We start from the raw sequence: 17,198 nt of genomic DNA on the forward strand, positions 1-17,198 counted from the left end.
AAGATCAGAAGCCATGAGAGCCACTGCCTGGTACTGCATCAGGGCATTTATTATTATTATTATTATTATTATTAATATTATTATTGTTATTATTATTAAACTCTGCTTGCAAAGACCTGTTGAGGCAAGTGAAATCGAAATTAAATTCGATGTCTGGCATCCGTGCTAGTGGAGTGCTAAGAGCACCATCCAAGCGTGATCGTTGCCAGAGCAGCTAACTGACACGCAATGGGACTGAACCCAAAACCATATGGTTGGGAAGCAAGCTTCTTACCACACAGCCACACGCATGCACCTATAGTTCCAAAAAAAAAAAAAAAAAGTATCGAAAGTGTTTATAAACATAAAATTTTGATAAATATTTCTTCTCCAATGGATATCTAATCTTGTCTCTGAATGACCTACTGACCTACGGCCAATTTGTTTGTTCTCAAACTACATCTAGTTTTGACACCAGGCTGATCTACTAACCCTGTTCCTGTATTGTTATCTGAGAGTGTCAGGTGTGAACATATTTTTACTTTATATCTTACCTTCCATGAACAATAGCTGTTTGTTTATATGTCTGTCTGTCTGTGTGTCTATCAGTGGCTGTAGATTTCTTATGAACTAATCAGCTGGTTCTTTTGTGTTTGCCTGCTAAGAATAACAAAAGAGATGGACAAAATACCACCAGGTACTTTTTGTTGTTGTTGTTGTTGTCGTTGTTCAGAAGTACTGGTTTATTAGTTTATGTACAGATGTATCTATTCCACTGGACGGCACCTTAAGCAAGTATCTTCATTTATAGAATTTCATAGGTAGAATCGTTGATAGAATTGTCAGGTTGTTGGAAAATGTTTCCTCTGGCTCTTAAGTTCCGAGATCAAATCCTGCCAAGATTAAATTTTACATTATCATCCCGCAAAGGTTGATAAAATAAAGTACCAGTCAAGTACTGGGGCTAATGTTATCAACTATGCCCCACCCCCACACACACACACAAACCCAAAAATGAAAATGCAGGCCTTGTACATACCTAGAAAGGATTATTATTATTCCTTACAAAAGAATTTAGTAGACAGATACTGAGTCTGTAGAAATCCATTGTGTGTGTGTGTGTGTGTGTGTGTCACTCACTGCTTGACAATCAGCCCCATTTCATTTACGCCCTTATTAATTAGCAGTTCTAAGAAAGAAACCAATAGGATAACCACCAGTCTTGAAATAAGCACTGGCGCTCCAGTATGGTCGCTTACTTATGACAGGAACAAATGGAAGAGTATCTTCGATGCTTTTCAGAACATATCATCATCATCGTCGTCGTATTTATCCTACCTTTTGTGAACAGTCAGCATTGCCGGTGGCACGTAAAAAGCACCATCCGATCGTGTCCGTTGCCAGCCTCGCCTGGCCCCCGTGCCAGTGGCATGTAAAAAGCACCATCCAATCGTGGCCGTTTGCCAGCCTCGTCTGGCACCTGTGCTGGTGGCACGTAAAAAGCACTCACTACACTCTCGGAGTGGTTGGCGTTAGGAAGGGCATCCAGCCGTAGAAACATTGCCAGATCAGACTGGGCCTGGTGCAGCCTTCTGGCTTCCCAGACCCCAGTTGAACCATCCAACCCATGCTAGCATCGAAAGCGGACGCTAAATGATGATGATGATGATGAAGCTGAGATGATTCGAAAACGCAACACCTAATAAGCTAACAGCATATCTTAGGTCGGCCCAAGGCTACAGTAGAAGACTCTTGCCCAAGGTGCCACCTAGCCACTCCTAATAACTTTGATATTTCTTTTGGCATTTCCTTTCGGGGTCGATAAAATAAGTACCAGTTGAACACAGGGGTCGATATAATTGACAAATCCCCACTTCCAGCATGTGGTAAAAATTTGAATAATTTGTCTCAGTTGAGGGGTTTATTTATAACAATCAGGCTCCTACATTAAGGGCACCGTCACAGTTTGACCAAGAAGACATGCGTTTGGTTTGTCTCGTAATTAGATTTAAATGTGTGCAATTCTTGCACACATTCATCACTATACTGGTTCCCCAGTGACATTATCTCACCATGGAAACAGTGGGGCGGAAATGTAGGGATGAGGTCAGGGGAAATAGGCAAGGCCTGCTATTCTGTTTTTTTCTTTTCTTTTTTTTTTTTTTTGATGACATCTTTCTGAATTCTTCACACCTTTTGACCTTGTCTCCTTAACTTTCTTGGAAATCTCATTTGTTCCGCCTTGTTGCCTTGTTTCATTTCGCTGGCTCCCTACTCAATCATAGAACACAGGAAAAAACTTGTAACAATTCTTTCAGCCATTCTAGACACCCATTTTTTGTTTTTGTTATTTTTTATTATCCCCCACCACCACCATGACCATCACCACCACCAGCCACCATTCCTTGCTTTCTTCTATTATCAAGTTGGAAATCTGATAAGCTTGATGTAGCTTTCATCTATTGTCATCAAAGCAGTGAGCTGGAAGAATTATTCGAAGTATCAAAGGAAACACTTAGTGCCGTTTTCTTCTGGCTCTTTGCATTCTAAGTTCAATTTCCACCGAGGTCGACTCTACCTTTCATCCATTCAGGGTCCATAAAATAAAATACCAGTTGAGCACTGAAGTTAATGTAATCAACCAAATCCCACCCTGGGCCAAAATTATTACCATTACGTATTTTATTAACATTCGGCAGAAACAGCAAAGTCACTCAAGGGCCAAAAGTTTCGTGCGTTAGTGCTTTGCTTATCAGACTAACACACAAACCCCTCAGCCCTTGAGTCACTCCGTTTTTTGGGGGGTTTTTTCGGCTCTAAGCACAAGACCTGAAATTTTGGGGGAGGTGGGGCCAGTCGATTAGATCGACCCCAGTACACAACTGATACTTAATTTATCAACCCCGAAAGGATGAAAGGCAAAGGCGGAATTTGAACTCAGGACATAGCAACAGACGAAATACCTATTTCTTTACTACCCTACAAGGGGCTAAACACAGGGGGGACAAACAAGGACAGACAAACAGATTAAGTCGATTATATCGACCCCAGTGCATAACAGGTACTTATTTAATCGACCTCGAAAGGATGAAAGGCAAAGTTGACCTCAGCGGAATTTGAACTCAGAACATAAAGACAGACAAAATACCTATTTCTTTAGTGCCCACAAGGGGCTACACACAGGGGGGACAAACAAGGACAGACAAACAGATTAAGTCGATTATATCGACCCCAGTGCATAACAGGTACTTACTTATTTAATCGACCCTGAAAGGATGAAAGGCAAAGTCGACCTCAGCGGAATTTGAACTCAGAACGTAGCGGCAGACGAAATACCACTAAGCATTTCACCCGGCGTGCTAACGACTCTACCAGCTTGCCACCTTTCAGTCACTCTCTTACTACTTCTTTCTACCAAATACTCTCTTGTTTCAGTCATTTGACTGTGGCCATGCTGGAGCACTGCATTTAGTTGAGCAAATCGACCCCTGGACTTTGTAAGCCTAGTACTTATTCTATCGGTCACTCTTGCCGAACTGCTTGGTGACGGGGACATAATGTTAATAAAAAGTGCATGTCATTGTGTGTGTGTGTGTGACCCCACTCAAAAACAAAACATACTAACACACACTTGCTCACAAACATATATCAACACACACTACACGGAAAAGAAAGCCTTCAGTATACTGTACTTTTATACAACGTAACAACTTTTAGGACTCTGGACCAACACCACCACTGCTATCAACACCACCACCACCAACACTGCTATCACTGCCAAATACCACCATCAACACCACCACTACCACCTACCATCAACCTCACCACCACTATTATCACCATCACCACCACCACGACTGCTATCACCAACACCACCACCAACACTGACACCATCACCACCACCACTATCATCAAATAATTAGCAATCTATGTGCATCAGGTGTAGCTATTGTAGTCCCTTTGAAAGGGTCATTTAACATAAATACGGTGCACATTTCCCTCTAAGCCATTGGGTGAAGGAATAGTGGAGGAGGGGGGGTCCATTTTTGGTGTTGATTTCTGGCTGTCAGAGTTATTATTGTTACATTACCAATCAGTGACAAACACCATACCATATAGAGTTTGGCAGGTGGGCTGGCTGGCTGGGCAGGCAGGTCAGCTGGTTGGTCAGTGAGTTGACGGGAGGGGTGGTTGGACCTGCTTATTGTGGGAGTGAAGATTGGGGCGAAATCAATAGTGTGTGTGTGTGTGTGTGTGTGTGATCTACATATATGTGTGTATGTTTGTGTGCATATATGTACATACAGATATATATATGATGACGATGTTGATGATATCCTACACACACACACACACACACGCATATAACCTATATACACTATACATCTACGTTTATATATATAATATAATATATATATATAAATATAATATATATATATATATATATATATATATAGAGAGAGAGAGAGAGATAGGGAGAGAAAGAGAGAGAGAACCTATACACACATATATATAAAATATATATAGATTCTCTGTATTCTCTCTCTCTCTCTCTCTCTCTATATATATATATATATATATATATATGTGTGTGTATGTATATATATATATATATATATATATATATATATGTGTGTGTGTGTGTATATATATATATATATGTGTGTGTATATATATATATGTGTATATATATATCATACATGTGTGTATATATATATATATATATATATGTGTGTGTGTTATATATGTATATATATATATAATATATATATATGTGTGTGTGTGTGTGTGTGTGTGTGTATATAATATATATATATAAAGCCTATACACAGACACACACACCCATGGTGGGGTGGAAGCTGTTACTGAACTGAATGCTTCTGTCCATAGACGCCATCTGGAGAGAGATATCATTGGCAGGATACTGCTGTCACCATCAGAGCCACCAAGCAACAGAAACAGGGAAGTCTGAATACTAATTGCCTTCAACTTGTTCAGCTCTTCTGTCAACAACATGTAGGATTGGAACATGTAGGAGTGGTGCGATGTCGATTATCTTTATTATGTAACATTATCAATTGGTGTCTCCTACCTACAAATATATACAGTAACCAACATGTCTGAGGGGGGGGGGTGGGGGCTGAACACCACTCGTGTTCTACTTCATCTCTTCCCTTTGAAAGGGGTTTTAAAGCCGAAATACCTACATGCAAAGTAAAGGTGCAAACCTTTGCTGCACTTATCTGTTTCTAATCTGCTTCATGGTGGTTTTTCTAAAGAGCTTATAAGTAATAAATATGTGGGCATATATATGTGTGTATGTATATATTTATATTTATATATATGTGGGTATATATGTGTGTATGTATATATTTATATGTGGGTATATATGTGTGTATGTATATATTTATATTTATATATATGTGGGTATATATGTGTGTATGTATATATTTATATGTGGGTATATATGTGTGTATGTATATATTTATATTTATATATATGTGGGTATATATGTGTGTATGTATATATTTATATTTATATATATGTGGGTATATATGTGTGTATGTATATATTTATATGTGGGTATATATGTGTGTATGTATATATTTATATTTATATATATGTGGGCATATATATGTGTGTATGTATATATTTATATTTATATATATGTGGGTATATATGTGTGTATGTATATATTTATATTTATATGTATGTGCAGGTGGCATGTAAAAAGCACCCACTACACTCACGGAGTGGTTGGCGTTAGGAAGGGCATCCAGCCGTAAAAACACTGCCAGATCAGACTGGAGCCTGGCGTAGCCTTCTGGCTTCCCAGACCCCAGTTGAACCGTCCAACCCATGCTAGCATGGAAAACGGACATTAAACGATGATGATGATGATGTATATAAATTTATATTTATATGCATATAAAGGCGGCGAGCTGACATAAACGTTAGCACGCCGGGCGAAATGCGTAGCCGTATTTTCGTCTGCCGTTATGTTCTGAGTTCAAATTCCGTCGAGGTTGACTTTGTCTTTCATCCTTTCGGGGTCGATAAATTAAGTACCAGTTACGTACCGGGGTCAATGTCATCGACTTAATCCCGTTGTCTGTCCTTGTTTGTCCCCTCTGTGTTTATCCCCCTGTGGGTACTAAAGAAATAGGTATATATTTATATGTATATATAGAATTTGGTATTTGTATATATACTCAACAGAGTGTAAGTACCTTGAGAGAAAAGCTGGACCTAAGAAGCATCACCTTTGGACAAAACTTCTTCATGGTATTTTTCCAGCTCTTTTACGTTCTGAGTTCAAATTCTGCCATGGTTGACTTTGCTTTTTGTCATTTTTTTTTCTTTTCAATATTGATGAAATAAGTACTATTTGCACATTAGGGGCCACTGCAATGAACTAGACCCTTCTTCCCTAAATATCAGGCCTTGTACCTATAGCTCTACAGTAGAAAGGATTAATTTTAATTTTGAATTTTAAACAACTAGAGCAATGAGCATATGTAGGTAGAAAGGAAGGTTGTTCTCATTGTAATGTCAGAGACATTGATAGACGGGGGAGGGAGTAGTAGACTGGGGCGGGGGAGTAATAGAGTGGGAGGCGTGGGAGGGAGAGAGGTGTGGAAGGGCTAGAGAATTTAGAGAGGATATGAGTGAAAAGATGGAAGAGTAAGGAATATGAAAATGGCATTTCTTATTCTTTCTCTGCAAGAGAGCAAGGAATTTGGAAGAGGATTTTTAGGAAAAAGGGAGATAGAGAGGGAAAATAAGACAGTCAGAGAGACAGAGTGAGAATGAAAGGAAGAGAGACGGAGAGAGAGAGAGAATGAGTGAACAGAGTAAAGTCATGGAGAAAATTATTTGGAGACTGAAAGAGTAAGAGATAAGCAGGCATATATATATATATATATATATATATACATACATGTATATATGTGTGTGTGTGTGTGTGTGTATACAGATATGTGTTTATGTGTGTGTGTGTTGTGTGAGACTGGAAGACAGGAAAATACATAAGGAAAAAAAGAATTGCGGAAAAATTTATAAGCAAAGTATGTGGGTGAGAGGAAGAGAGAGAGAGAGAGTTGGGGTGGGTGTGGATAGTTTGTAGGGAGGTGAATTCAGCATCAATTATACATCAAATCTTTAAATGTCAGTCTTTCTTCGATAATTTTCTCGGTCTTTTGTGTTCTTGGAGATTACAGAACAACATTTATTTTACATCATCGTCTCTGTCTGTCTCTCCCTCTCTCTCTCTGATCCATACACACACACACACAGACACATATATTTAAAGACAGCTTGCTTACCAACCACATGGTTTCGGGTTCAGTCCCACTGCGTGGCACCTTAGGTAAGTGTCTTCTACTATAGCCACGGGCCAACCAAAGCCTTGTGAGTGGATTTGGTAGACGGAAACTGAAAGAAGCCTGTCGTATATATATATACATATATATACATATATATATATATACATATGCATATATATATACATATGCATATATATATATATGTGTGTGTGTGTGTATATACATATATGTGTATGTATATATACCTATACATATATATATACATATATATATATATGTATACATATGTGTATACATATGTGTGTGTGTATGTATGTATATATATATAAATATATACACACATACACACCTTGTCTCTGATGATTGAATACCTAGTGTATGGAAATGCTGACCCATCACCTGGGATATCCCGGAAACAACTGTAAGACATTAATTACTTCTAGTTCTCCTTCTTTGATTTACCTTACTCTTATCAAACTACGCTAAATGACCTGAGATACACGTCCTGTCTTGGTTTTGTTGCCCTTTTTCCTTTAATATATACCTGTTAACTAGGAAGCCTACTATAGATGCCTAGCTCCAGCCTCAGCTGTGAACTTGGGACCTAACGGATGACCAGTTATAGTACTTAAACAGCATACTTGTTACGTTAGATCATCAGTGAATTAAACCCCTCATATTCTTTATATGTCTGTGTGTGTGTGTGTATAATATGTGTGTGTGTGTTGTGTGTATGTATATATATATATATATATATATATATATATGTATGTATATATATATATGTATGTATATATATGTATGTATCATCATCATCGTTTAACGTCCGTTCTCCATGCTAGCATGGGTTGGACGGTTCGACCGGGGTCTGGGAAGCCAGAAGGCTGCACCAGGCTCCAGTCTGATCTGGCAATGTTTCTACAGCTGGATGCCTTTCCTAACGCCAACCACTCCGTGAGTGTAGTGGGTGCTTTTTACGTGCCACCTGCACAGGTGCCAGGCGTGGCTGGCAACGGCCACGGTCGGATTGGTGCATTTTACGTGCCACCGGCACGGAAGCCAGTCGAGGCGGCACTGGCATCGGCCACGATTCGGATGGTGCTTTTTACGTGCCACCGGCACGGAAGCCAGTATATATATATATATATATATAATATTTATATGTATGTATTGTGTATGTATGTATATATATGTATATTACATTTGTCTGTTTGTACTCCACCTGCCTCCGTCTTTTGTTTATTTTCATAAACTTTCCCTTTATATATATATATAATTTCCCCAACACACCTGATAAAGGCTGGAGGGTATATCAGCTGAAACATTGTGTTAACAACAAAGATGAGGACAAATATCCATCAAATGTAAATAATGTAAATAATTCCTCATCTCTTTAATATAGAACTGTGTATATATATATATATATATATATACACACACACATAAATACACAACAGGCTTCTTTCAGTTTCCATGTACCAAATCCAGTCACAAGGTTTTTTTTGGTCAGCCCAAGACTATAGTACAAGATGACACTTGCTGAAGGTCCCATACTGCAGGACTGAACTCGGAACCATGTGGTTGGGAAGCAAGTTTCTTACCACACAGTCATGCCAGTGCCTTGTTTGAACATTTTGCATGTGTTGTGTGTGTGTGTGTGGGTGGGTGTGCGTTATGGCTCTTATTGTGGTTTTCACTTAGTTTTTGCCCCACTCCACCCTTGAATGTTGTTGTTGAGATTGTTGTTGTTGCTGTTGTTGTCGTTATATCTCTCGTAGCAAATCCCTTCAAACCGTCTTGAGTGCTTTTCCACTTTTAATGTCCATTTGTCTGTTTGGTGGTCGACTTTGGTTCAAAAATAGTTGTGTTTGTACACACACACTCACACACTTACACACACTTACACATACGTACACATACACACACACACACAACACACACACTTACACATATGTACACATACACGCACACACAACACACATATCTACATGCACATCTGCGTGTGCATACGTATGCACACGCTTATACGTGTCGACATACAAACACACTCGTTTACGCACAAAGAAATATGTATACACACACAAATATATATATATATACACTCACACATCGCACAAAGAAATATATATACACACAAAATATATATATATATATATACATATATATATATACACACACACACACTCTCCCATGTTTGTAGACACACGCACACATAAATATTTACACATCCTCACACACACACACACACATATATATATATACTCACACATCGGCGTGTATATTTTTGTTTTTGTTTTTGTTTTTTTGTTTTTTTCTTGTTGTATTTTTAGCTAGTTCCAAACAACAACAACAACAACAACACCGTTACGTGAAAGATTTATTCAACATCTTAATTTACTTTAAGATCAGCGCCACACATTAGCATCACTCCTGCTCCCTCCCCTCCCAGTATCTCCCCCTCTCTCTCTCTCTATTTCTCTTTCTCTCTCTGTTTCTCTCTCTCTCTCTTCCCTTTCGTCACCACCACCACCACCGCCACCGTTCTTGAGTCTATGCTGCTTAGCTTCAGATGAAAAGGTTGGCTTTTAAAGCACAACCAAACAGATCTACACTTGTTTCTGTGTGTGTATTTATTTATGGTGCACTTACGGATATGTGTGTGTGTGTGTGTGTACATTTAATAGTGAATGTGTGTGTGTGTGTGTGTGTGTTTGTGTGTGTATGTCTAGGTGTTGTGTTGTACGTGTGTCTTGCGTAGGTGCGTGTACGCAGATCTAAAGTGCAGGTGTATATGTGAATATATGGATGGATGAATGTGTGTGTGTGTATGTATTTGAAGGTATGTTTTTATGTATATATATATGTGTGTGTGTGTGGTGTGTGTGTGTGTGTATTTATGAATACATAAATGTGTGTGTATGTATAGGCACATACACACCACACACTCGCACACACGCACAAACACACACATATATATATATATATATACATGGAGGGATGAAAATGTATGTGTGTATGTATATGAGTGTATTTGGATGGTTGTGTGTGAGTATGTGTATGTATTTTAATGTATGTTGGTATATATGTGTATTTATCAATACTTATGTGTGTATGTATGACATATATATGTATGTGTGTGTGTATATATATATATATGATATGATATATGTGTGTGTGTGTGTATATATATATATATATATATATATGATGATGATGATGATGTGTATGTGTGTATGTATGTATGTATATATATATATGTGTGTGTATGTATGTATGTATATGCTGTTATACCATAATCCTGTGTAGATTTGTGTCAGTTCCTTTGTATTGTTTATACTGTTTTCAAATGTGTGCCTATCTTATGTGAGTGTGTATATATGAGTGTATATTTATATACAGTTGTGTGCCTGTATATGCATTTATTTACATACACTCGTATACCTATGTCTACACATTATGTGCACGCCATATATCTGTATCTATCCATTGATCTATCCTTATACACATGTACACACACTTATGTATATATATACATATACACACACGCCAAGAGATCAATAACCAAAAATATACACACATGTAGATGAACATGTGTGTGTGTATATATATATGTGTGTGTGTGTGTGTATATATATATATATATATATATATATACATGCACACATATATGTACTTACAGAAACACCAACTCATAGATGAATGTGTTTACATACATACATACACATACATATATACATACATACTTACACATACACATATATCAGTTCACATAAATATGCACACATACTATTGAATGTGTTGAAAAACACATGCACACGCGTATCAACACGACAAATATATAGACATACGGAGACTCATAAAGAAATGTTGTTATATGTATATATATATATATATATATATATATATATATATATGTGTCTGTATGTATGTATATATACATATATATATATATATATATATATATATATAATATATATATATATATATATATATTATATATATATATATATATATATATATATATATATATATATATATATAACATATATATACACCTACATGCATACACAGACACACACATGAATGTGATTTTACATATCACACTTTGAAATCATTTCTTTATTTTGCAATAGACTCGATGACGTTGCAAATTCAAATATTTTTCCTTGCCATATTGGAACGAGTCTGTTAATTCTTTTCAACAGGCTTTTGGAATTAGATGACTGCATCATTGCGTACAAACCACACCGCCTGTAAGAAAGAAAGAAAGAAAGAAAGAAAGAAGCAGGAAAAGAAAATGTTTTTTTTTTTTTTTTTTGAATTCTTTCTACACCAGATTTCCAATCAAATTAGCAGTCTCTGTGTTTCTGTTTATTTTCGTTTCCATGTCTGTCCATACCTTTGGTCATGAATGGAGCGATGGGTACTGACCAGAAGAATATGATTGAGAATAGAATACAACCAGTCAAAATGACCGGTCTTGTACCCCCACCACCGCCACTGAAAAGGTACCCCCAGCCCATTCACCACTTCATCTCTTGTCACCCTTGTTTCATCGACCCCCTCATCTCCTCCCCTCCAGCTCACACCACCCGGGGCCCTTTTTCCTAGAAATGTCTTCCCTCTGGAATCTTCTTCTCGTGATGCAAGTAGATGACCAGATAGAAACTTCTTTGTTGTCTCATGCTTTTGAAGTTGATAACAATCGTCGTCGTCGTCGTCATCATCATCATCATCATCATCATCACAATCATCATCATCATTATCATACATTAATTTTTTCCATGCTGGCAGGGGTCGGATGATTCAACAGGAACTGGTGTAGGCCAGAGAACTCCACATTCTAATCTCCTTTGACTTGACTTCTACGGCTGGATGCCCTCCCTAACACCAACCACAGGGTGCTTTTTACATGGCACCAGCTCTAGTGAAGTTACCGAGTAACTTGTATGACAGGACCCCGTCAACTGAGGGAGTGGGGAAGAGAGTCAAATTCAGGGAAGAAGGTTTGTGACAGGTGAGAAGGAGATAAAGTATGATAGAGGGATGTCTTACAGTAGAGGAGATGCGTAGCTACCCCAACTAGAAAATTGGGGGGAGAGAGAGAGAGAGAGATGGTGCTGAAGATGTTTTATATTATTTTATTTATTTTTCATTTTTTCTTTCTTCCTCAGGTATTTGGAAGCATTGCAGGCTGCTTGTGTGCCTGTTCTGCTTAGCAATGGCTGGATTCTCCCCTTCTCCGAGGTCATCGATTGGAACAAGTCGGTCATCTGGGGAGACGAACGGCTGCTTTTACAGGTAAGTTCATCACATTGTTTGTTTGTTTCTTTCTTTCTTTTCCATCTTCCGTTCACCATCCTTGGTTATGGCATTCACCTATCATACTCTATTTTTGTTTTTTCTCCTCTTTTTTCCTTCTTCGTTAGCACGCTGGGCAAAATGCTTAGCGGTATTTCATCTGTCTTTTCGTTCTGAGTCCTGGGGTCGATTTCTTCAACTAAAACCCTTTAAGGCAGTGCTCCAGCATGGCCACAGCCAAATGGCTGAAACAAGTAAAAGAATAAAAGAATATATGTAACAGGCTTCTTTCAGTTTCCATCTCCCCAGATTCCCTCACCAGGGACCGGTCAGTCAGTTTGAGTCTATAGTAGAAGACTTTACTAAACTGCTAAATTACAGGAACATAAATAAACCGACATTGGTTAATGAGCAGTGGTGACGAACAAACACAAAGATACACAAACATATATATACATGCATAAACACACAAACACATACATAAATACACAAACACACACACACACATATGTGACATGCTTCTTTCAGTTTCCATCTACCCAAATCCACTCACAAAGCATTGGTCTGTCTGAAGCTATAGCAGAAGACTCTTGTCCTCTGTGTTGCACAGTAGGGTTTTGAACTCGAAACCTCGTGTTTACTAAGCTTCTTAATCACACAGCCATATCTGCTTAAGCAAATATGTATCTGATGCATTACAGCTTGGCTTTAACTATTCATTGATCTAACCGTTGGCATGTAGCTTCAGCCAAGCTCAGGTACATGTTCTCAGTGTTTCATAGGTGCACCCGATTCTCTGTAGCTACCATTTGAAATTTATCTCTCGTTACATTCCGATATATTGTTGTCGTTATTGTTATTGCCATCATTATGATTTTTGGCCAACAAGCAGTTTTTATCTTTAAATCTTTAATTTTTTATGCTTAACAAAAAAAAAGTTAATATTTAGATCGGAGAGAAGCAACTTCTAAAAAACAAACTCGATGAACTCATCAGTAGCCGTCATCTTCACTCTCACAAACAGCCTCCTTTGTGTCTAGTCCTCATACGGAATCTTTTTAGCGCTCTCCTGGACGCAGTGCCATCCATTTCAAGATGCACTGCTCTACACCAATAGTATTTCTACATATTATGATTTTATTTCGATTATTATCTCTCGTTACATTCCGATATACTGTTGTCGTTATTGTTATTGCCATCATTATGATTTTTGGCAAACAAGCAGTTTTTACCATAATATTACATTTAAATCTTTGATTTTTCTGCTTATCAAAAAAAAGTTAATATTTAGATCGGAGACAAGCAACTTCAAAAAAAAAAAAACAAACTGGATGAACTCATCAGTAGCCGTCACCTTCACTCTCACAAACAGCCTCCTTTGTCTCTAGTCTTCATACGGAATCTTTTTAGCGCTCGCCTGGACACGGTGCCATCCATTTCAAGATGCACTGCCTCTACACCAATAGCATTTCTACATATTATTATGATTTTATTTTGATTATGAATATTTCTCATAGAAAAATCTCGATTACATAAAGTTCTCAGTCCACACACCATTAATACAAACTTAAAACATTTCTACTTCATCATTTCGCCGTGTTTTATTTATTTATATATTTATACATTCTGAATCGTATTTTATTTTTCATTTTTTTTTTTTTTTTTATCTAAAAGAGTCTTTCTTTCACACAGAAAAGCAATTTATCAAACTGATAATTTTCTTCTTTTCTTTTTGTTTCTATATATTTTTGCTGTAGATTTTTCTAAAAAAAAAAACAAAAAAATTTTGATAGTAATCTTCTTTGAGATATATATTTCAATTTCTATTTCTGAGTTTGTACATCAGAATATATTTGGTCTGTCGTATGTTTGCAACTTTCATCTCACCTCGATGTATCATAAGCAATATTTGTCTGTAAGGAAATATCATAATTTATGTTGTGAACAAGAATGGTCTTCTTCTATTTGTTTTGTTTTGGGGCTTTTTTTTTATTTATTTAATTAATGTCAAATATTTGATTAAAAATGTATGTTTAATGTTGCTTGCAGTCAATATCAGTACAAATACAAGTGTTTTTATATTTAAATGTAATCTATATATACATAAAACAGTAACTCACTTGGGCCTTTTATTTATTTATTTATATATTTTTGCCAGTTTCCCCTCTTTCTGTCATGCTTTAGGAATGAGGAAAGAGAAAATAGTGACTGTCCTGAGAAAGATGAAGAGAGAACGAGAGAGGAAAATGTATTATAAAGAGAGGTTGATTAGATAAATAGATAGGTATGAAATTGATAGAATAGGTGAGAGAGAAAGAGAGAAATAACCAGCAAATAAGACAGGTTGTCATGAGAGCAGAAAGTGTAATATAGGGTGAGATAAGAGAAGAAATGGATAAAGAAGTGGTCAATCAAAATCTGATTTGAAATCTGAGTGCAACAAGCTAGAACAAATGTGCTGGAGTCAACTTTATTTTGTATTCCTCTTGGAGTCGGTAAATAAAGTAGCAGCCTAGACCTCTTGCACTTTCTCTCATCCACCAGCTATGAACATTTTGGATGTTCAGCAGGATCATGAATGGGAAATCAGGGTGAGTGTTTGCCCATGACTGCGCAGGCCCCTAAAATGATTGGCATGGTTTTGGGAGACTACTGTACAGAGATGACTCAAGCAAAAGAGGAATGGTTGAAAGAAGAAAGAATTCTACATTAGAGATGGGTTGTTATTGAGGTAATGTGATAAAGTAATCAATATAGGCGCAGGTGTGGCTGTGTGGTAAGTAGCTTGCTTACCAACCACATGGTTCCGGGTTCAGTCCCACTGCATGGCAACTTGGGCAAGTGTCTTCTACTATAGCCTCGGGCCGACCAAAGTCTTGTGAGTGGATTTGGTAGATGGAGACTGAAAGAAACCCATCATATATGTGTATATATATAAATATGCATGTATGTGTGTGTATCTTTACATTCCCCTTAACTTAGCAGTTTGGCAAAAGAGACTGACAGAATAAATGCTAAACTTAAAAAACAAAAAACAAATTGGAGTAAATTTGTTTGACTCAAAAACTCTTCGAGGTGGTGCCCCAGCATGGCCACAGTCCAGTGACCGACCGAAACAAGTAAAAGATTAAGATTAAGGAGATAAAAGAACATGTGACATTAATAGATTAACCCACCGACCAACCGTTATGCCATCTATTACCAATTACTCATCAATGATCACCTGTCTGATTTGCTGTATCTTCCGTACCAAGTTCCATATGCAATTCTTGCATGCACACATGCATGCGTGCGAATGTTCATATGAGCATCTGTTTATGCAAAAGATGCGAAAGGGATGGCAGGGATGGAGAAGTGAGTAGGTTTATGTATTCAACACCTGCCATAATAATTTCTGTGATAGGCTCACGGTAAATTGCAATTAAACATGCACTGGCTTGCACTGCTAAAACTGCAGCCTGCTGCACACGTATTATTTGCAGTCTACTGCACTGCTTACATGGAAGTTAACTGCTGTGCGTGTATGCATTGCTGCACCGTGCATGCATCACGAATCATCATTGTTGTTTAATTTAAACATACGGTGGCACGTAAAAAGCACCAAGCGATCGTGGCCGCTGCTAGCCTCCCCTGGCCCATGTGCTGGTGGCACGTAAAAAGCACCCATTACACTCACGGAGTGGTTGGCGTTAGGAAGGGCATTCAGCTGTAGAAACACTGCCAGATCAGACTGGAGCCTGGTGTAGCCTCCTGGCTTCCCAGATCCCGGTCGAACCGTCCAACCCATGCCAGCATGGAAAACGGATGTTAAACGATTATGATGATGATGATAGTCAGCTGTAACACGTTGTCAACTTGTAGGAACCAATTAATTTATGCTGGTTCAGATCCTTTACTGCAGAGGCTCTCAACCAGCATCCATATGGGCCCTAGGGATGGGGGCCCATATAAGACTTTTGGGGGTCCACATATACAATATAGTAAATTGGGAGTCTACGGTAATTTTTCAGGGTCCATGAAAAAATTGTGCTTCAAACCAGTTTGTGTGCAATTAATTTAGTTATGCATCCAGGGTACTAGCTCTTTTAATTGTTTCAGTCGTTTGACAGTGGCCATGCTGGAGCATGGCCTTTAGTCAAGCAAATCGACCCCAGGACTTATTCTTTGTAAGCCTAGTACTTAATCTATTGGTCTCTTGCCAAACCGCTAAGTTACGGGGACTTAAACACACCAGCATCGGTTATCAAGCGATGCTGGGGAGACAAACACAGACACACAAACATATACACACACGTACACACATATATACATGTACATATATACGATGGGCTTCTTTCAGTTTCCGCCTACCAAATCCACTCACAAGGCTTTGGTAGAAGACATGATGATGATGATAACGATGATAGTGATGACAAAGACGATAACAATGACAATACTGATGACAAGCTGATGAGGACGATGATGATGACAATGCCAATAATGATAAGCTGATGAAGAGGAGGAGGAGGATCATGATGACAGTTATGATGATGACGAGAATGATGACATTAACGATGATGACACCAACTATGATGATGATGATGATGATGCTTG

General features: G+C 37.9%; 1 protein-coding gene across 1 annotated transcript in view; it reads left to right on the forward strand.

Annotated features, from left to right (window-relative positions):
• LOC115223691 (exostosin-1) overlaps window positions 1-17,198 on the forward strand; it is a gene marked incomplete at its 5' end in the record, with an annotated part of 177,277 nt that overhangs the window by 102,674 nt on the left and 57,405 nt on the right. The window contains one exon of the mRNA XM_029794364.2: window positions 12,479-12,605. Coding sequence (XP_029650224.2) covers window positions 12,479-12,605 — 127 coding nt within the window. The remainder of the gene's footprint in view (window positions 1-12,478; window positions 12,606-17,198) is intronic.

This window comes from Octopus sinensis, linkage group LG23 (genome assembly GCF_006345805.1).
Source record: "Octopus sinensis linkage group LG23, ASM634580v1, whole genome shotgun sequence".
Lineage (NCBI taxonomy): Eukaryota > Metazoa > Mollusca > Cephalopoda > Octopoda > Octopodidae > Octopus > Octopus sinensis.